At 38.9% G+C, this 22,341-nt stretch overlaps 1 protein-coding gene across 2 annotated transcripts; it reads right to left on the bottom strand.

Moving 5' to 3' along the window:
* Window positions 1-711: 711 nt before the first annotated feature.
* itm2ba (integral membrane protein 2Ba) lies at window positions 712-21,632 on the bottom strand. Of its 2 annotated transcripts, none has more exons than XM_040020834.1 (7): window positions 21,396-21,631; window positions 5,016-5,174; window positions 3,846-3,914; window positions 2,627-2,770; window positions 2,141-2,251; window positions 1,299-1,449; window positions 712-1,048 (listed from the first exon to the last, which is right to left on the bottom strand). In XM_040020834.1, exons 1-7 carry the CDS (start codon window positions 21,477-21,479, stop codon window positions 960-962), a joined length of 807 nt encoding a protein of 268 aa, XP_039876768.1. In that variant the 5' UTR covers window positions 21,480-21,631; the 3' UTR covers window positions 712-959. The 2 variants fall into 2 exon arrangements, with proteins under 2 accessions (XP_039876768.1, XP_039877522.1); XM_040021588.1 differs by having other exon boundaries at window positions 930-1,048; window positions 5,043-5,174; window positions 21,396-21,632.
* Window positions 21,633-22,341: the final 709 nt, after the last annotated feature.

A 22,341-nucleotide genomic window follows, 5' to 3' on the forward strand; every position in this document is an offset into this window, starting at 1 on the left:
TGACTAGTCGACTAATTGCGGCAGCCCTAGGCACGCTAAAATAAACATGTACTGCTGGTTTCAAGTAGTCTGATCCTTTGCTCAATAACAGAAATACAGTCAAAATAATTATTAGTGTATATACACCAATTAAAAGTTTATAGGATTTTTCTGAAGCTTCTGGCACAGAAACACACAACACACCATTTATAGTTTCTACCATTTTCTTTATTCTGTATGTCTGCTTATGTTTATAGATCATATACACAAATTGGTACAAGAAGAGTTATCCAAAAAAAAAAAAAAAAAAATTACACATTCATAAAAAGACAGACAACCCCTGTGAAAAAGATTTTAATATAAGCGTGTTTTTATTTCTCTGAGCTGTCTTTCACCTGAATTAAAATATTGTGTTCTTCGATCAGATTTCACACACTTTAAAGCTCAGCAGCAGAAGCGCGCATTTACACTCTTATTTTAAGATCATTTTCCAGTTAAGAAAACAAGTGCAGTGTATTAACAGCTACAGCAGACAAAATACAAAAAAAGTCTTTGTGGACTGAGTGGTATAAAAGTCGCCCTGTCTTAAAATGTTATATGTGAACTGAAAGCAAGGAAATCTCATGTTTATCCACGTCTATTAATGAAGAGCTTGATACTATGTTTGCAGTTAATTTGATTAAAATAATTTACTTTTGTATACTCAGCTGGCTGTAAGCTAATTTATCTCTGAAAATGATTTCTGTATAGAAATTGGAAAATAAAACAAAAAACGCAATGCTTCACTTTTTTTTTTTTTTTTTTTTTTTTTTTAATTTTAGGATCACTGAATATTCACCCAACAGCATCACATTTCACCACGCTCGCTCACTCAAACTACCTGAAGTAAAGGACAGGAAACAATAGACAGGTGCGGATTAAAAACACAATCTCACTGCACGCCAGTGACTTTAAGAGCAGTCGTGAGGCGACGAGGCGTCTTAAGGCTCACAGATCAGGGTTTCCACCACAAACTGACTCCCAAAGTGACGAATCTTGTGGCAGTTCAGAGCCTCGCGCTTCTGCATACCTGTGAGGTGATCAGAGAATCTCTTATATAAACTTGTATGGCTGCATTTCGTGTCTCATGTTGCTGAAAGAGTACACAGAACTTCCAAACATTCAAATACACAGATTAAAGGTTGCAATGATTTACAATCTCTCTTAATGCTTGCTAAACATTTGTATGGCAGTGCATTTTGTCTTTGCCTTTCCTGTTTGGCATCTGTAGTCTTATATCTCTGTATTTTTAAACCTAAATGAAAGCCTGACATGCTTACCCAGAATCCTGTCTCTGCGCTGCAGTTTGTAGGTGTCTTTGCCTTTGCAGAGGTTGTTGATGAAATAGCCGAGCTGGTCGACGTGCTCCAGGCGCTCGGTCACCATCATCTCCTCACGGACCAGGTAAGACTGAGGCAAGTAGGTGCCAGCCTGGGCAAAGGGAGGAACCAAATGCAAATTATTTAAAGCATGGTGCAAATATGTAAGAGCTTGCGCTTTTTGTTTCTGTATTTCAATGTTTGGACATCTCTTTTCTTTGAGGAGTGCCAGATTCTGCTTAATCGTCATTAATACCGGAACCTGTATTAATAGATCCATGGCAAATATCAATTTAAAGCAGGCGGCTTGGTGGTTTCAATTCATTTATTTTGGTCCCAGCTGTTTGGAACAGTTTGAAGTGTTTTACACGAGGAAGACGTTAAAGCATCTTCCCCGAGCATCAGTTAGGAACTAGTTTGCTTAACATGTCTGGGAAAGTATGGAATGGTAAATTTGAGCATGTAAGACAGCTATAAATCATGTCATCTAAAACCTAGATTATACTCCATAGTGGATGAAGGAACGGACAGAAGGAGACCTGATGACCGAGAAGTCATTCCTGTTAAAATTCTTTCTCATGGGTAGTTGGTGCATTGTAATGTAAATTCTGTGGGGACAAGCCTGCAGGTTAAAAGAAAACCAAAAGGAAAAAAAAAAGGCAAACATGTAGACATCCACACAGACCCTCAAATTCACTGTCTGATGATGAAACTGTTACTTGGACCTCAGCAGATTTATGGAAATATAATCCAGGCTTAAGCCAGCACAGGAACACAAATAGGTCTGAACCCTGCACAGTTACCTTGATATTGATGAGAAGGTCCAAAAAGTCTTTGGGAGGCATGACAATGGAGGTGTTGAGTGGGATGACATAGCACTTGTCCAGAAACAGATCCAGGTAAGCAGTCAGCCTCTGAGAAAGAAGGAATACAGTTAGAAAACAGAAAAGTAACTGGTATTTGCTTTTTTTTTTTTTTCTTCTTTACCTAGTAACGGAATAGAAAGCTGAGTTGGTTATCTTTAAAATCTAAATGTTAAATAGCTAAATATATCTGCATACAGTTTCCCATAAAGGTGCCTATGCTGGGAGATGGGTAAATCATCTCAGGCTGAAATCCTACTGGCTGGTTAGCAGACACTGCATCACTCACAACTCACATGTTCTTCCTAGAATTCTAAAGCTGTCAGAATGTTATTCCAGGTGATGTTTGGTCTACTTTGAATCCCTCTAAATGTGCAACCGTAGCTTTGCGTCAACATCACTATTTCCATCTTTTCAAGTACATACCCGGCTGAAGTCGTGGACGATGTCAGCTGGGTCTCCATCTTCAAACTCGGGCACTGGCACACTGATTAGCTCCACCTGCTCTGTCTCCAACACCCGGATCGTCTCTGACATCTGACGCATGTGGTTTGGCAGCTCCACCTCCACCTATGAACCAGTGCGTAACATTTTTAATAAGTTACAGTCACTGGTTACTCAATGAAACGCTTTCCTTCTACCTAAACATAATTCAGAATTGTTTTTGGATCAAGTCATATTTTCTTAAAAAATACTTTTGGTACAGAAATAAAACCACATGGAGCAAAGCTTGGAGGCCTGTCAGCTCATACACTGATTTATGGCAGTGATGCGAAACTGACTAGGCTCACTTTCCTAAAAGAGCCCTGCAAGCAGAGGTCAGTTAGTCACCAACTCAGGACATTAATCAGTAACTCAATCGGTAATGATTAAATGAAAACAATACACACACTGAACCAGTGTCACATCTACTGAACACAAACATATAAACACAGGCCTGTGTTGCAAGGGAGTTCATCATACTCATGGTATCTCGTCCTTATCTGGCTTCACCTACCCTCGCATCTTCAATTAGACCAACCAATTAACGCTTGGGGATTTTCAACTCGATACATAACCCAGAGTTTCACAATCTAACCACAAACCCGTTCACACATGAAAGAGCGAGGAATAAGGAATGTGCTAGAAATGATGACATAATTCTTCACAATCTTATTTAAGATTGCCAAGTACGAGGCTTAGGCTCAGGTTTACAGAGCAATGATTTCGATTTGAAGATGCCTGCAGCAAAAAAACCCAGTTTTCCTAAAAATGTGATACCTGATGGGTATGCAGAGAAAACCAAAAGCTTTTTTCTGTCTCTAAAACCAGCTGGCCCTTCTGTTATCACTCTGGGGTCAAGAAGTTGTTTGTTTGTTTTTTTAAAATAAATGAGCAAAATACTCTCCAGAGAACTGATCAGTGGGTCAGTGGGTAGTGATTTCGTACCCGCTGGTCTCCAACCTTGACATATCATGCTCCAGAGCAAATCAGGTTTCCATCTTGAATGGCCACCATACTGATGTAGTCCACTAACAAATCAACCCCTGTTGTAACCCTGATAACCGAGGGTTAACCCTGAAGCACCTCGCTGAGCTCCCAAATCCTGCTTCATAACACAGGCCTCTGATAAGGAAAAGATACTATATCCAGAGTTTTGCCATACCTCATCCTCCTCCTGGATCATGAAGTCTTCTTCGCGGTATTTGACGCCACAAAAAAATACTTGGCCCTCCTGTGGTTAAAAAAAAGAAAAAGAAAAAAGGAAGGAGACAGAGATGTGACATTTTTGACAAATAAAGCGTAACAGAACATACATCTCAAATTTGAGGAAGTCTTATTCCCAGTGAGTCCTTCAGTTTCGTCTGCTTCACAGCATTTTGTTATAACTAATAACATCAGTTTTTGACGTTAAAAGTTTAGTTCTCTCTGGAGAAATGCATAAAAACAGATACTTCTGTAGACACAAAGTTTTTCTGAATTTAGAAACAGCGCACGTTCGCATTTCCTTAAGGAATGTAATGTGACAGACATGGAGACAATTTGATTCTCTTTAAATTTAGAGAGAATTTGGATTAATAAAAATAGAAGAGGACATTCAGCCACATCACAGCCATTTACAGAATAGTAAACAGGAAGCCTGTTCAGATCAGCGACAGGTTTATTCAGTCTTCAGCTACAAAAGATGAGCTCAAGTTGATAAACTCAAAACAGCTTGGTCTAGTTTATGTCTAGAACTGCCACTGTGCTGTAGGCGGAGCTTAACGTGACAAGAACAGCTGGCAGTGGCGTACATGCTCTGACCTGTCGCGCTGTGTCAGTTCACATTTACTTTTGCAATTTCTGATCCAAGTTTCATGCCTTTTCTTACCCATGTCATGAACAGAAATTAAATTTGAATGTGTTTTCTTCAGAAAGTGGAGCTGAAATGTGTTTAAAAGTACATATAAATTTGTACCATGTGCTTTGCTCTTCACTGTCAGTGTGAGCTGCAGGAGTACAGCTGAGCACGGCGCTTTAAATAAGGGTGGTTTTGTTTATGGAAGGACAAGAACATCCTAAATTATATGCAATTTTGCAGTAACATACATATGCATGTTTATGTTCATCACTGTCACTGTTTTAAACAGAAAATGTGGAAACTTATATATTCCATTATGAAGTTGATAAAGTGGTGTCACCATTGGCCATTAGTTTTTAATCATAGATGATCAACTCTTCCTGAGCCACCGCCGTCTGTGACATTCTGTTATAATGTTGTTAACTGCATTTCTACCCGTCTGCTTTCATATTTAACAACGCACCATTTGCTCCATGCGCTGTATGAGATACTTACCAAATTGTCCTCAGGCTCGCTACTCACCTCCATGACATAGTAGCGATACAGGTAGGCACCTCCGACCACCACTCCAGACAGCATGAGGGCCAGACCGAGGCACATGCACCAGCACCAGGCACGAGACTGGTGACGCACCAGCACCGCAGCCTCAGCGTCCTGCAGGAGAGAGCAAACTACTGATTAGATATGATTAAGTTTAACTGCCTCCAATTATACATTCAGGGATCAGAGAGAGAATCCCCCAAGGATCAGTACGCATCTGGTTATTATCGTTAAATACTTGTGATGATTTTCAACACATACCTATTATTTCAAACCCTCACAAATGCATTTTCCTGAGTTTTTAAGCATTAAGCATTCAAAACCACCCTAGCCTTCAAGGCAGGGCCTCCTCCCAGAAAACAAATACACTGATGAAACTGCAGCTGGTCTGGGGAGAAGCACTTTCTTAAGGATAAACGCAGGGAACAAAAATGCAGTTTCATAAACCACATACTTCACAGCTGACAAATACAAATAATGACAGCAACACACTGCTGAGTACCACATATGAAAAGTTTACCATGCTGGACCTACTCAGGTAAAGTCTAAGTTCATGTAGGACAATGCACGCACCAAGTACTGCGGTTATATAAATGTACTTAATAGCACTCCACATTACATTAACTGAAAGCAAAAATCAGCAGTATGGGTTGAATACTGTACACATTTTGTTGTTTTGTTTTTTTAAATAAATTCAAATGCACTTAGACTCAAATAAAAATCAGAACCCATCCCAACTTTCACCAGCTTTTCAGCCGGGAAAATATCTTGAACTACGTCAACTATTAATCCAGAGGCCAGGGTGTGAGATGAGGAAAGTGTGTGTGTGTGTGTGTGTGTGTGTGTGTGTGTGTGTGTGTGTGTGTGTGTGTGTGTGTGTAAGAAAACAAAGGCTTTCTTGAGATCAGATGAAGCAGGCTCAACATCTCTTTTCAGACTAACACAGCATCAGGGTGACTCATCATGATGCGAATCACAGAGGGGGGAAACAAACAGAGAGAGTGACAAAATACCTAAAAACGTGAAAAGAAACGAAAACAAAAATGAAAGTGTGGCTCTCAACTCATTCTGTTATTACTTCACTGGAATCTTCAGGAAAGGGGAAACTACAATAAGATCCGATTTACATTTTCTGTTTGTTGAATAGTGACTAAAAGGAGTTTCAATCAGGTAGAAACTTCTACTTGATTTGCATTTTCTTCTTCTCTCTCTGACCAGTGGGCAGTAAAAAAAAAAAAAAAAAAAAAATCTGGGCAAGGTGAGGAAGCATGTTTTCTTGTTCTGGTTTCTCGTGTCACTGGAATGATCTCTTTATGCTATGTTCTTTTATTAGATTTGAATTGAGTCGCAAAGGCTGGAAGAACCGATAACAAGAAGCACTGAAGCTGTCCTGGTAGCATTAAGGCAGCAAATGTTGATTTTTTCCCCTCCGCTTTCTTTTATTTACCAGTTTCCAACCAGTTCTCTTGTTTGCTCCTGAGCAGCTATTGTACAGTGGCATTTAGAGCCCCCTTTTATTGAAGTCCAAATGTTTTAAAAGGAAGAAAAAACAATCCACATTTGTGGAGAACCTTGCACGCGTTCATTTGCTGAGTAGCAATAAATGCAGGGACACTTCAAGGGGCATCTTTACCACCAACACAATAATACTGTCTTTGTGAGGACGAGAAGTTGTTATATTTGCATCAGCTGAAAGTCACGCTCTGCCAGAAGAGGCTCACGAAGCTGCAAGCGTGGCAACATTACTAAATGATATTGCATGCAAGTCCAACTGGCATTTTTGTTTTAATAGCTATTTCTGTTTATGCCATAAAAGTTACTTTCTCTGAACAACGTAACAAAGGAAGCTGAGATTCTAACGTGAGCCGAGAGGAGAAATGAAGATTATGGGATTATGGGCAAGTAATTCAACAGCTATGAAAAGAACAGGGGTTTTAGCTGCAAACGAAACCTACACTGTGTACTCCAGCCGGGCACGTTCTTTTAGGATAAAAACCTCCAACACATTTGGGAACACGTCTGAAGTACAGCTGATCTGTTGCTTTCCTGTGAATACCATTTTCTTTTTTTAAATTTCCTGTTAAGTCTGAAAATAAATTGTGCGGTTTCCGTTACAGAAACACAGACGAAAACATTTCATAATCTTTTTTTGTGGAGGTTTGGGGGTGGGGGGCACTGATATTACATAATTATGCTTTATGCTTGCTTTCATAATTAACCTGGTTGACCAAACATTTTAACGTAAAGACAAATTGCTCACAGTGCTGCACTATGTAAAAGGCCCATCCTTCTGTCTTAACTAAAGCAGAACATCCAAGTCTCCTATGTTCATATGTAAACCATGCATGTACACCCATGCAACAATTAAATGATCAAAAAAGGCTAATATTTAGCATGCATTTCCAGACAGAGTGTGTTTGCTAATTTCCAAAATCCTTATTGGTCTAGAACTGGTTCAGTTCAACAGTGTGCTGTATACAATAACACAAGGGTTGACAGGAAAATGCTTATTATTATTATATAATCAAACCCAGGGGATATTATGGTTATTAAATCATCCTGGTTAGACCAAGGTCAAGACTACATGTGTAAATTTTATAAAATGAACAAACAGTCTTTTCTCACACTGATAGTAGTTAATGGTAAATGGCCTGTATTTATATAGCGCTTTTCTAGTCCCTAAGGACCCCAAAGCGCTTTACACAACCAGTCATCCACCCATTCACACACACACACACATTCACACACTGGTGATGGCAAGCTACATTGTAGCCACAGCGACCCTGGGGCGCACTGACAGAGGCGAGGCTGCCGGACACTGGCGCCACCGGGCCCTCTGACCACCACCAGTAGGCAACGGGTGAAGTGTCTTGCCCAAGGACACAACGACCGAGACTGTCCAAGCCGGGGCTCGAACCGGCAACCTTCCGATTACAAGGCGAACTCCCAACTCTTGAGCCACGATCGCTAATCACTAAAATGTTAAAGGTGTTTTTTCATGTTTTAGTACTTGAACTTAACACATTTATACACTGGATAAATTTTTTTTAGGACATTATCATCTTTTGTGGCCCGCAGATATACTGTGTCATCACAAAACAAGACTTGTCAGCATGAATTATCTGCTTTGAGAACAGCTGACTTCCAGTTTAAAACTTGTTTTTACATTTTTGATTGGTCAGTGAAGCATTACCATGCATTTCAGCATATCGGGTAGAGAAGAAGAGTGTTAAGAGCCTTTTCTGTTTTTTTAAAGCAGCAGCAGGGTGGCAGCTGAGAAATAGACAGTCAGCCCTTTCAGATCTACAAGTCAAAGTACAGAAAGCAGGAGAGGACTCTTAGAATGTAACATTTTTCCTGGAATGAACAGAAATAGCGATTAAAAAAAAGGAACCAAAAAGCAGACGTTAGCATGAAACCAAATATGCGGACAAATAAGAGGAAGTGGGGGTGAGACAGTTTAAAAAGTACACACTGGCTGACAGATCAGCAACATGTTAGTGTCAGATGCAGTCAGTTTAATACCACCACTGCCTGGCAGAAAGACACCAAATTGGGAACATTTCCTGAGGCTTTTCTCCATCAGCTGTATAGCTGGGATCACCTCTGCTAAATAAGGGGTTTGCTCCAATCACCGACATGTCTTTTTGGTTTTAAGGGTAGGGAAAAAAAAGTTAGCGAAACATAAAAAGCAGAAGTCTCTATAGCAAACAGAACAAAGAAGTTCTGAGACCTTCAAGGAAGGACGCATGTATTGCAGTTTAATTAAAAAACATTTACTTTAAGGATCCTGATTCAATATCACGAAAGAGACTTAACCCAAGCAAATAGCTCATTCACAGGTACTCACAGCTCTCCACAACTGAACAGAGCAGAAGGAAGGAAACTAAAGCAGGAAAGTGTAGAGTAGTGCTGTCCAAAAAGGGTGTGAATATTGGCTCCAGTGGCAAAGCTGCAATAAGTTTACTAAGGGTGAGGTTAAATAAAGACTGATGACGACTTTCTCCCTGAAATGGTGAAATGGATGTTACTAATAACATGTATGTCAGACCTGGTCTGCGGCTGAACTGCAGCTGACCGTCTATGGTTGGTTCATGTCTTTAATGAAGGATGAACTGCATGTGGTAACATACAATCTGAAAACTGCTCGCTACTCTCCAACAACAATTTAATGCACAGACCATCAAGCATGACGAGGAAGCATCAGTAGCAAGTTCACCAAGTAAAAACGTTTTCAAATTTCAAGACAAAGTTTTTATCAGGACCTCTGCTGTGGAGCACTGCTATGTGTTTTTCCAGTTTTACAACCATCTCTTAAAGTCTCACCAACAACAAGACCCAACAGGCCTTCAGACCAACGTTTCATAATTCCAACACACGCACCCTCATTATACCACTCCTATGTCAACACGGGAAAGCATGCCGACGTCATGAGAACAATATGTACAGTCAAAAACTCTACACTCAACACTCAAAATTTGTATCATTTCATCATTATTTGAGGGCCTACAGATTATTAATTGTATCATTACATTTAAAAATGTTTATGAAGTGTATGAAACTGAAACAGATCTGAGCTGGCCCAACTCTCAACACAAACATCTTTTTATACACAATGATATTTTTGTTTCTCAGTGCTGTCTGGTTAAATGACACGTCCTCTTTTGTTCTTAAGCCAGGAACGACTTATTGTGTAAGCTTTTTGTTGTGGTTGGTGGTCACCAGTGATGGGTGTAGCACATTCCAAAGTGTGAGGTTAATGTAATCAGATTACATTTCAGTACCTGCACATGTTTCTACAGTAATATAACTCGCAATCGCTTTGAAATCTCTTTGGGCTGGATTTCGACTGTCCTTTGTGTTACCATTTTTGTGTTCTCGTGCAAACACTAAAAGATTGTGTGTCCTCATTAGGACAGGGATTTGTGTTGCAGTGTGGTTTATATTGTTAATTGTGTACAAAGTCATTTATAGAGTAATGCAAAAGCAATGCAACAGTAGCGCAATAAGTTACTTTCTCTGGTAAGTAATTAATGAACATACAGCCTTACTTTTGAGAAAAGTAATGAGCATTGTGTAATACACTACACAATAGGGCACTCTTTTTGAGGAACAAACCCAACACTGGTGGCCACAGAAATCCCAGGTTTGAGCTGCTGCTGTGAGGATGAAGGCTGCTGGTTTACACTGTGCTGAAGTGTCCTCTGGGCTTCATTCACAACACCACAGGGATCAATGACGGTCTTTGTGTGTCTTTGAGATGAACCTACGGGCTGACCACACTAAACCCACCGCAACAAACAAACATTTTCCAGTTAATTATGTTTGTGGATTCACATGGTTAGAGCTATTAATCTGTGTGTGAAGATCTTTAGAGTCATTGTGGCCACAAACCCTGCCCCCCCTCCCAAAAACAAACAAAAAAACCCAACAACAACAAAATAAACAAACCCAGTTAATTTTCCAGAATTAAAGTTGACAGCCAGGAAAAATAAATGATGTTTGTGCTCAGTGGTCAACAAGTAGTGGAAATCCTACAGAAAAGCTTTACAGTGTTGCTTAGTTGTTGAAAGTAAAAGACGATCAAGTCTCCAGAAATAAATCTGAGAAGTTCTTTTTGCCTTTTACACCTTAATGTAACATAAGACATGAAGTAAATTAAACTAGGGGATCAATGTTGATATTTATGCTTAGCATAAAGATATTAAATGTATGACAGTATAAAGATGAGGAAAAGCTCATTTGAGAAGCTAGAATTCACTGAAAAGCAAAAGTACTTTTGCTTTGAAAGCAACTTCATGATTAAATGTAAACCACTGGCAGCCGTGTGTGTGTGTGTGTTCAATTAATAATAATAATAATAATAATAATGGATTGGATTTATATAGCGCTTTTCAAGGCACCCAAAGCGCTTTACAATGCCACTATTCATTCACTCTCACATTCACACACTGGTGGAGGCAGCTACAGTTGTAGCCACAGCTGCCCTGGGGCAGACTGACAGAAGCGAGGCTGCCATATCGCGCCATCGGCCCCTCATTACTATTACTACTATTTCAGGAATATTTTAGTTATGCATATATTCCATTTCTGTCAGGCTTTGGTTACCTATTAATGCAGTTCTTTGTCTTTTGCAGGCATACTGAAAGCTTTAACACTTTTTCAGTTCACCTCAACAAATATGTTTCATGTTCTGTATTGTGGCATTTTCCTTGTCAATAATCAATATGCAAATAAAGTACTATTTAGAACTCCTTGTGATCCTAAGCACGATTCAGTCTTTCAGTAAATGTCTTAAGCGGATAATGCTGTCCATAAGCATCAGTCTACCTGAGGACGGCTTGTGTTTCCATCTCTGTGGATACAGGTGAGTATCACTGTCCAAGGCGGGTTTTATTTCAGTCTACACATGAAACTTTAGCTTCACCTCTGAGCTACATAGCGTGTCTGTGAAGGCAGTAACTGGGTAACGTTAGGTCGAAAGAAGAAAGAGTAGAAAGAGTGTAAGGAATTTAAAAGAAAGCAGCAAATCTTTGTGTTTAAAAAGCCAAAGGCAGCAAGTGTGTCGCACTGGCTTAAAGGAAAAAACAACAACAAAACCCACTGCAGAATAAGAGCACTCATGTCCAACGTAAAGAAATTAAAAGAGTGTGGATTTTCTAATGGAAATAGATTTAAAAGTAGCTCTTGGTGTACTTACAGAAGCATTTAAGGGAAGAGCTGAAATCCTATTAGGGGTTCATGAAGTGTATTACCATTGGCTGAAGTGTATTACAGGTGGTTAAATGTTGATCCTCCACCACACAGTGCATTTATAAGTATGTAAACATACATTAGGACATAGATATGTGTCACAGATATAATACTAATAGCATCATGGTGGGACGCAACCCTACACTTTTTCACTACGTTAAGCAGTGGCTGTGCACACCATTCAGATAGTGTGCACTATGTAAATGTGCATGGGCTTCATAGCTGCTGTCATATATATGTGCCTGCTTAGTTAATCCTCCCTCTTCTTGAGTTTCAGTGGTCGGCAGAGTCCTGTGGGAGGCAGCTAAAGCTCTCTGGCTGAGTCTCCATCTGACTGATTACACTGTAATCCTTTTCAAGCAGCCCACGTGTCTGAGACACCAACCAGAGAACAAACAAGCAGAGAGCAACTGAGGAAAGGTTAGGTCTGTAATCCAAATCTGTAATTAGGTTTACTGATGAATGTGAAGGTGGAAGAACATTTTTTACTGGCACATGTGGAATAGCTCCTTCTCAAAACTGAGAGAAAACATTATTTTCATTCGATTGTTTGCTGAAAGACGTGATAGACGGAAAAGAAAATCAATATTACGTAAAAAGGAGACCTTTTAAATCTCAACAGACTACTAATGATAATGATTACTTCCATAGCTGATTATACTGTCGTCAGACAGGGCAGGGAGGTTCACCAGGTTTCATGCTGAAATTAGGAATCAAAGCACAGCAAGTATGTACATGAAGCTCTTAACCTAAATACTGCAATAAAGTTTTGCTTCAAAATGCCCACAACGTCAACAAGATACAACCACAGGTTCCTTTGAGCATCTGCATAAACAACAGGTGTAAGCATGTAACTGCTCCAGCTCAGCCTCTATAAAACCACATACACTCAAAGTATATGACACCCAAACTGTGAGGCTCGGCAGATACAACTGCTCAAACATTTAAAGACTGAATTCATAAGATAAGAACTTTATTTATCCCGAGGGAAATTCTGTTGCAATTCAAAGGCTCCTCCAAATGCGGCCGACAAATGTGTCCTTCATTTCCCTGGGGGCTGGGGGTATTCTTCGTGGCCCAACGTATCCCAGAATTCATAGCGTGGCCCAGCCAATTCCAACAATGGCGGCAGCTACTTAGTTTTAATATTACTCTTTCTGGGTCACAAAATTTTCAAGATATTTTCAGGTGAGAATGTAGCTGTGTAAACTTCAAATATCTGCTCGAATTATCAAGACATCACATATTTGCAAAAGTGCTCTGCCGTTTTCAGACCCTGCGCGGTCTTTCACTACTGTTTTATTTGTTCCTGAGTAAATCGGTGCGACTGATATTAAAGTTATAGTTTTCACACAGCTGAATAAATGTTACAAAGAAAACTGATTAAACAGAAGTGTGAGATGGTCGAGAATTTACTCCAATGTCGTGTTATATTTTAGGAAGCAAGGAGCAGAGGGCTGAGTTTATTAAACTCCACGTCCACACGTATTTTTGAAAACAGAGATTTAAAAAAAAAAAAAAAAATCCCGTCCACATGTAAAAGCCAAAAACGAAGTCAAACGGTGTCAAGAACATGCCAAATCCTAACCGTGTATGTTGTATGTTGGCCAATCAGAAGTCTAGGAACCTGGAAGGAAAAGAGTAAACAGGATTTTAACTTTAAGCACTTCTGAAAAGTTGTTGGTTTTTCTGGGAAGACTGCGAATTTTGTGTTACTTTTAAAGTGCCTTCATCATTCCAAATGTTAATGACTAAAAACAGTATTTTGGCTGGTGTTGACTCACAACTTAGAAATGGACAAAATGCATACAACATACATAAATAAACATTTAATTTAAAAAAACATTATTTTATTCAAAATCGACGATGACGTTGGCGTCGGGATTTGGGTTGTGAGAGCGTGTGTGCTGAATGTAGAAGCCACGTCCGAAGTTCACTCTGACAACTCCGTCTTTCTAAATGGATGAACAGTAACTCCGTGTGTATACGCAAGCGTGTAAAAACTGCAGATAGTAAGATTAACAGCAACAGTATTTTGTCTCTATCTGCTGTTGTAGAAATTCATCTCATGTAAACAAAAACGTGGCGCACATCGTTACGCCAAAAAAGGCGCACACCTTTGACGTTGCATGACTAAATCTCCATTTTCCTCGTCCACGCGTAAACGCGAAAACAACGTTTTTTGAAAATCTCTACCTTGGCAGGAGTTTTTAAAAATCTGCGTTTTCAGTGACCCAAAACGCAGTTTATGTGTTGGCCGAAAGGGCCAAATGCATAGAAAAATCTGCGTTTTCAAAAATACCCGTGTACGTGTGGACATAGCCTGAGACAGCTGGTGACAGCAGTGTATATTTTTACAAAGTACCAGAACTTTGTTTAAAGTACAGTAGAAAATATTCACAAATGAAATGCTACAACTAGAGATTTTTTTAAAAAAATACTTAGCACTTTTTATTTTCTAATACTGTTTAGTTTTGTTGATGTTCAAAAAGACTATATACAGGAAAAGGAGTCTAGTTTCAAAATCTTCGGAATACAGAGGTCCCTCGCTATGACGCGGTTCACTTTTTGCGGCCTCGCTGTTTCGCAATTTTGCATGCTGTTTTTTTTTTTTAACAGTGCATTGTGTTCTGCGTCCTGATTGGCTGTAGACCATTGTCAATCAATCTCATGCTGCGTCTCCTGTACAGTACAGAATGCGTTCAGCTTGTCAAATTTACATAAATCTTCGATCGCTACCAGTGTGACTCTGAAGTGCTGCACTGTATGTTTGTAAGTTTTCTCCCAAACAAACACAACAATGTCAACGAAACGTTTTGGACCCTCAAAGGCACCTGCGGGTTCCTTTGGTTTCATTCTGGACTTTTTTTCTACAAAGGTTTGAACTTTCAGAGTGTTTAAACAAGAGAGAGAAGTGTGAAAATGTTCATGTCTGTCTGAGAAAAGTGTATAAAGCTTATAGTGAGTTGTTTTACAATCTTAAAACATTTTGCAGATTTCACCTATTGCAGGTTGTTTTTGGAACGTAACTACCGCGATAAACAAGGGACCGCTGTATACTTCTCTTATCTGTACTTCAGCTTAGACACTTTATTAGCTGACACGCACAGGCCAAAGTTCAACCTTATCATCTATTTCACTCATCACAGAATGAGAGGATGAAGTCGCACACTGAGACGGTTTTGACACTTTTGCAATATGCATAGTTTGAAGACTCACTCCTTCTATTTGACACATCAAACTTATTACCAAACGCAGCTGCAGAAGCCATTTTGTAGCACAGTCAGTACACAGAGGTTGCACGACGTTGGTCCCTGGAACTTGCTCATTTATAAATAAATGGGGGAGTGGTTTGGCTGCTTTGTCTTGATTGTTACTTTTTAAAAATGTATTTATTTAAATTTAACCTGACTTGAAGACAAAAGTGATTTCTCATCACTACAAAAAAAGTCTCTTGGTAGCTGACTGTGTTTTACTTATTTAAAAAAATATAATTTAAGTCGTGCAAACTTTTTCTCAACATATAATTGAAAGTTAAAAAAAAAAGCCCATCAAGTCAGGAGAACTCAACATTTATATTTAAGCATGAAATTAAACACTAGACTCTTCTGAGAGTGAAATTTTCAGCGCAGTGGTTTCCTCCTGTGATGTTCTACACTCAGCTCGACACGGCTGCAGTTGATTTGAGGACAGAGATGTGAAAGCTGATCTTTAATAAGCACCACCCGCAACTGCTGTAGCACTACAGCCTGGTTCAAACACTGCCGCTCACCAACTGTGAGGTAAGCACAGGTGCTCCTCCATCCAAAGTTAAGCTGAGGTAGCTGGAAGTTATTTGCCTTACCATCTAAGCAGTTTTCGTCATTTAAAACCAAATTATCATATATTGGCCTTGTTTTTCTCATCTTGACATTAAGTACTAATAATGTGTTTGTTGTGTAAATGTGCCTTACAAATGCAAAACTGCACTGTCTCAATGACAATATCTCAATGTAATGAAAATCCTGTAGTGTGCTGTTGAAGCACTTGGTCAATAAAACTGATAATTTGATAAATAGAAAATTTTTAAAGAGAAAATATCTAACTGAAGAACGCTCTAAATTTGCACAAAGCGGCAATTTTGTAAAGCAGATATAATAGTATATTTATTAACACTTGAAATAAACAATAAGTGGACAAAAAGCATAAAGATTTTACTAAATTTGCAATAATTATTCTGCCGACTTGTAAGTCAAATAACTGTTTCAAACATTTTAATTTGGGGGGGGGGGGGGGGGGCAATCTGTTGGCTAAAGCTGAATTTACCATCTCAGACTCAGAAATATTATGATAGATTATTTTCTGTGCATTAAATAATAGGATAAATTGACTGTATGAGAGGTTTTTCACTGGACATGAACAAAGTTCTGGTTTTGGACACAGGGTGCTACAGCTGGTATTAATACTTGCTGAGTTTCCAAATGTGTTTACGGTCACCTGCAAATTATTTGCAAGGTTGCTATAAAACACACACACTGACATCGTTCTATACCAAATGCAGTGTATGGTGGCTACACAGCAGCTGTCTCTTATATAGCAACTAGGAACAACACCGAAAGTATAAAGGTGCAAGTCCAGCACTATGACTGTGCATGGCTCACAGCCATCCTGTATAAAAGAAAGACTGTAAACACAATCAGGCAGACAATATAAAGGGCAGCAAAGCCACATCACAAACAGCACACTGCTCTGTAGGTGCGGTCATGGCCTTCAGTTCAACTGCTGTGCAAGGATGTTTTTGTCAGACCTTAACAGGTTAAACAATCCCCAATAATCCTGAGTGTGTCTCATACTAACGACAGTCACTGACACAACTATAGAGGGAAAATAGGTCAAGCTAAATATTTAGGCTAAGCATATCTTCATGCTTAGTTTAGCTGTCCCCGAATACACCACAAGTGCTCAAGCAGTATCTGTGGAGCCAAACAGGCTTGCAAATTTGTTCCTGTTATACATGAACCTCTATGAGTTTCATTCACATGGCTTTTTGCTGTCTGGTAATACGCCAAGTCACTTTTTTAAAAAACATCTATTTACTCAGAGCAGATACATAATCAAGCACCTTTAATTCATTTCCAACCAATCTTAGAGATATTTGTATTTGATGCAAACACAGCTGTATCCATCATAAAACATGCTGATAATTGTTATTCAATTTATCTAAAGAATACTATAAAATTTCAAGTTTACAAAAGTTCAATATGCTGTTTTTCTGCTCATAACTGAGCTAAAATATAAGAAGAATGAAAATGAAAGGGAAGTCAGACAAGAGTTTATCAGACATAGTGACTCAGAGAGTTAAGAGGAACCCAACAAAAAGAGAAACTATCAAAATTCAAGTTTTTTCTTTGGCAAAGTATGTCTTCATCACTCAATATAAGCCAGAACATACTCACTGCTTAGTTCAGCTAGAGTCAAGATGATGCAAATACAGCCTTTAATTAACAAGATCTATTCACAAGTAGTAAAAATTGTAAAAATGTTCTGTAGCTGAGTTTGTGATCATCAGCAGTTGCAGGTGCTGGATTTTTAACTGGATTGCTGTCGATCTTTCACCTACTCAGCCTCCAGTGGCAAGCAATCAAAGTTTTGGTTAGCTATTGGATCTCTATCATTCCCTGTGAAACAAGTCTTTGAACAGTCTGCTGTTGTCTGGACCGCTCTTTGCTCCTGCAGACATTCTTTTGTTTAGTCTACCAACCAACAAGGAGCAAATGGCTGATCTTGTGAGACCTCCTACCATACATAATAATCATGTGGCATTCTCCCCAATCAGTAATGATTAATAACTGTATCTGAATCCAAACATCCAAGGAAAATTCACAGCTATAACAGGAGGCAGGAATGACCAAAACATCTGATGAGGGCAGAATGGGATGGCTTACAGACAAACTCACTGTCTCCAGCCTGTCAGACCACAAGACTCATGGCACATTCAAGTGTCTGCCATCAGGCCACCTTGTATCAGCAAGACTTGGCTCATCACGCACTTTAAAGCATCCTAGCTCCTATTTTTGTATCATAACTCATCTGTTGTTTACTAATCGGCACATATGGCAGTAAACCAGCAAGCTGCTACATTTACAAGATTTGCAACTCACTGAACTACAACAGTGTCTGTGTTCACATGAGCAATGAGGAAAAGAAATGAGGAAAAGAAAACAAACAGGAGCCAAGACCTCAACAGATTGACTATTTTTATAATCAAATAACCTCCCCAACACACATAAACACAACTGGCAAAAACATAAAACATTTGCTAGTTCCTGTTTGGTCCTGTGCGGTCTGACCAGTAGAGCAGATTCCTCCCTCAGGAAGCAGAGCAGCAGGAAAATTTCCATGAAGGCAAAATAGATGACGGTGTGATGAACTCAAGCCTGCTCCATGGGAGATTTTTTTTTAATAATTCTTTGATTTCTAAATATGTTAGAAAACACTTTCCAACATATTTCCTTGACTACAGAATGAGGTATGGGTATGGTGAATGGTTTTAATGGTATTTTTAATGATAATGCTTATCAGTCCATTACTTTAATGGTATTTTTATCGGTACTTTCTGAAGAAGAAATGAATCAAATTAAAAACAGAACTGAATTTACATCACATCATGATTTTTTCCAAGCTATTTTCTAAACTAAGGCTAATGTACTGTATTAGCATACTGTTCCTCTCAGCAATTTTTACACATAAACAAAACAAAGTTCAACACGTTTAATGAGGGATTAGAGAACCAGAGGAGCTGTTAAAGACTTAATAGTCTTTCACTTATTCAGCTAATATTCATCCACCTATGACCGCTACTCAGGGGTACTTAAATCAGATTAGATATGATCCAGTGCTCTCTCACTGCTACAGACAGGACTGGCTTCGCGTGCTGGATGCAGGTAATAAAACTTCCTGTTCCATCTCTGCTCCTGTCCACTTCTGTTGGTGGTTTGGGATAAATGGAATTTTTCTAGTTGCGATTAATTTAAATCAGCTAACCGTCTGTTAAAGCAGCTGCTTACTAATAGCTTTAGCCTGCAACGTTTATATTTTATAACCACTTTTATCAGTTTTTGGATCCTGTTGAGCAACAAGACACACCTCGTTCCTTGACTGTAGAATGTTTTTTTTCTTTTTTGTTTTTAGGGCATGTTAATACATTCGAAAACAGATCTGATACAGTGCAGAATTTTAAATCGTGTCTTAGAAATTTAGTAAAGCATCCTCATTTATGAAGAACTTGTTGACTTTGCCAATGATAAGTCAATCATTAATCACTATCAGAAATGTCTGTTCTTCCACATGAGCACCAGACTTCCTCTACAGCTTTATCCTGTTTTGTTCTGATTTCCTCAGTTTGAGATATATTGCTTTATACGGACACTTTATTATATATTTGCCACTTTTTGACATTTTATTTAAATGTTAACTTTTTTTTTTTTAAACTTGCATTGTATTTTATTGCATTAGACTTTTACTTATTTAGTGCCTTCACTTTAGTTTTCTGAACTCTTTTGAACTCTTGTTTACAGGTTGAGTTAATTTTTGGCGGTTGTAACAAAGAAATTTTCAGACTTTTGGGACAATAACGCACTTCTTATCCTATCCAGACTTTGTTAATTTAAATCAAATTAGAAGATAGGGGCTGATATCTAACTCTAAAAAAAACAACAACAACAACAACCAGAGGATACAATCTACTTTAAAAAAGGTTCAGTAAAGGACTTCAAAGGATTACATTTCAACGAAATGCTACTGAACCCCACGCACGAGACACATGGCACAAAGTCCTCATTTGCTCTCTCCACAAGTGCTAGAAAATCCCCCAAAACACAACCCCAAACGAAGTGCAGAATCGCCTCTTTTCTACTTCAATCCCCCCGAAGGAGCACATTAAGCTCTGATTATCAAGATTAAAAAGATAAAAGTCTGTGACACTGAAGCTCAAGACACAGGGGGGTGGGGGGTTGGAGGTGTATGCCACCTTCATACAGTCTAATCCCACAATAACCAAGCAGGCAGATTGTGTGAAAGTTTCCAGCTAAGGCAGAACTCTCACCACGAGTCAAGATAAGATATTCTCACAGCTTCTCATCGAGAATTACACTTTGTGGTTTGTCACTCATTGCACATCTTTGAAACTACAAGCAGCTGTTTGCGTTTGCAACTCCAACATGTAGCACGGTTGACATCGCAGCGCTCTCTGCATACAGAGAGAGCCCAGACGTCCTCAGTCAGAACGAAACAGAAACAACAGACAGCTCATTTTACAACAGGGTGGAGGCCAGCAGGAAGATCTTGTAGACTTTACCGTCTGAGAGGCAACACGCCTCAGCAGCCCACACATTCAACTCCACAAGTCAGCTCGAAAGCAGCTGAACAAGCTCCTTCGCAGGTTGAGATCACACAGCAGTCACAGCCACTCTGCAACTCCAAAACTGTCATTTAGTTGCACTTTTCTAGTGAATATTGTGTGAAATGCACTGCAGTGTCACCATACTGCACAGCACTCCTTTGGGTTTTTGCATTTTTATTTTTTTATTTTTTTTTGGGGGGGGGGGGATTTTCTAACTTATGAATGACATTTCTAGGACACTCTACATACATACCTTTCAGACCACAGAGGTTGGCGAAGTGACAGACTCTTATGCCTTCCTGTGAAGCCTTTCCTCCCTAAGCCGTCATTAATTGCTGAGAGGTGCAGACTAAATATAAATAAATTTGCATGGACTTTTGAGTTTAGTGATGGGGAAGTTCCCACCTACTATGCTTTCTCTTTTTTGAGAGTGGCACCTTTCACCAAGACGCAATAACATAACATCTGCATTTTCTGTTGTGTTTTTTTTTCTTTTCTCCCCCCCCTCAGCACATTTTCACGTCCTTGAAGTCTGAGGCGAACTGATTGCAAAAAAAGGAGGAATAACTGGTGAGAACACTGACAACTCCTGTAATACGAAACCAGATTAAAACCCATCTTAAAATTTGTCAGGTAAAAATCTACACGTGATTTGGGGTAAAAAAAACAAAAAAAACCCCCACCAAAATCAAATTCTGTTTATTGACTGATCGGTTTGGAAACTACACGCTTTAACCAGCTAGTATACTTGCTGACCTCTAAAACGACATGAAAAGTCAAGCAAAGCTCGTTCCTGCACTTTAGAGCCCATAAACTTACATTAACGTTTTCAGAGTATTGCCAGACCAACTTAAAAGGTGTAAATATTATATTTATGTGGCATTTAGTCAGTGTATAAAATAGATTTAAAAAAATGGAAACAAGTAGAAAATACCGGAAACATCAAGAGTATCAAAGGTGAAAAAAACAAACGCCACCTGAGGAAGTAACGTCCACCGAACTCTGAATTATTTGACGTTAGTATTTTAAAAACATATTGTATGATTTTAAAATGTATTATTTAAAACTGTTCAAAGAGTGGGGAAACTGAAATATATCAGGAGCCCTGTTAAACAACAGTATTGTGTCTCTACGCATTTACGCTTAACTGCGCCTTTCCCCCCACCGAGAACCTAGTTTGCCGTTAGCCATTTTCTACTCACTTTGTCCTCCTCGGGAATAAGAGTTTCGGCGTCCTTCTTCACATCTTTCTGTGCCAGAGCCGTGTTAAATGAAACCTTGACCATCTTGAAACAAGTGGTGACAATCTCCGAGAGAAAGTGGGAAAAAAGCAACACAACAAAAAGCAAACAACAGCAATGAGAATTTGCTCCGAAATAAAAAGAAGTCGCACTTCTTCCCCGGCCAAGTCTGTTGTTGTGATAAGAGCGACGTAAAGCTAGACTTAGAGTTACCGCGCTTCCGGCCTTCAAAATAAAAGCATATCCACGACGATTAGTTTGAGACGTTCCGACATTTGACTGAAATACGAAGCAAAATGGCACAATCCAAGCTTAAAACTTAGCTTACAAGCAACATCAATGTGAAACTATGTAAACATCTGTATCTACGTGCTTTATTATACCTTATTATTTCCTTCTTTTATTATGCTTTATTTTATAGCCTCTTCTATGTACGACATGTATTTCAAAACGATTTACAATAAGCCGAGAAGCACAGGCAATGGGAATGCAAGATAAACAACAAAATAAAACAATGCAGAAAACAATAAACGAAAAACTCAGTTAACATATTTAGTACTATACCTACTTAAAAGAACATATAAATGGCTGTTAAATAATAAAATAGATAAATAATACAAAAAAGGCAGGTAATAGACTAAAATGTTTTATTTAAATATAGAACATTAAAACTGTGCAAATATTATGAAAGTGATTAGATTACGACTGTTGCTCTAGTACCTAGAGCTGTCAATAAATATTATATAATTTACTTCCGAAATGTAATGGATTACATACACTAAACTCAAGACTTTATTACTATGACTATAATTTATAGAGTTTGTTACTTTGCTGGGATATATTTGCATAACCAACCCATCAACACCAAAGAGTGGGGTGGGGGGGACAATCCGAGCTACGCACACAC

This window comes from Simochromis diagramma, unplaced genomic scaffold (genome assembly GCF_900408965.1).
Source record: "Simochromis diagramma unplaced genomic scaffold, fSimDia1.1 OVJJ01000322.1, whole genome shotgun sequence".
Taxonomy (NCBI): Eukaryota; Metazoa; Chordata; class Actinopteri; order Cichliformes; family Cichlidae; genus Simochromis; species Simochromis diagramma.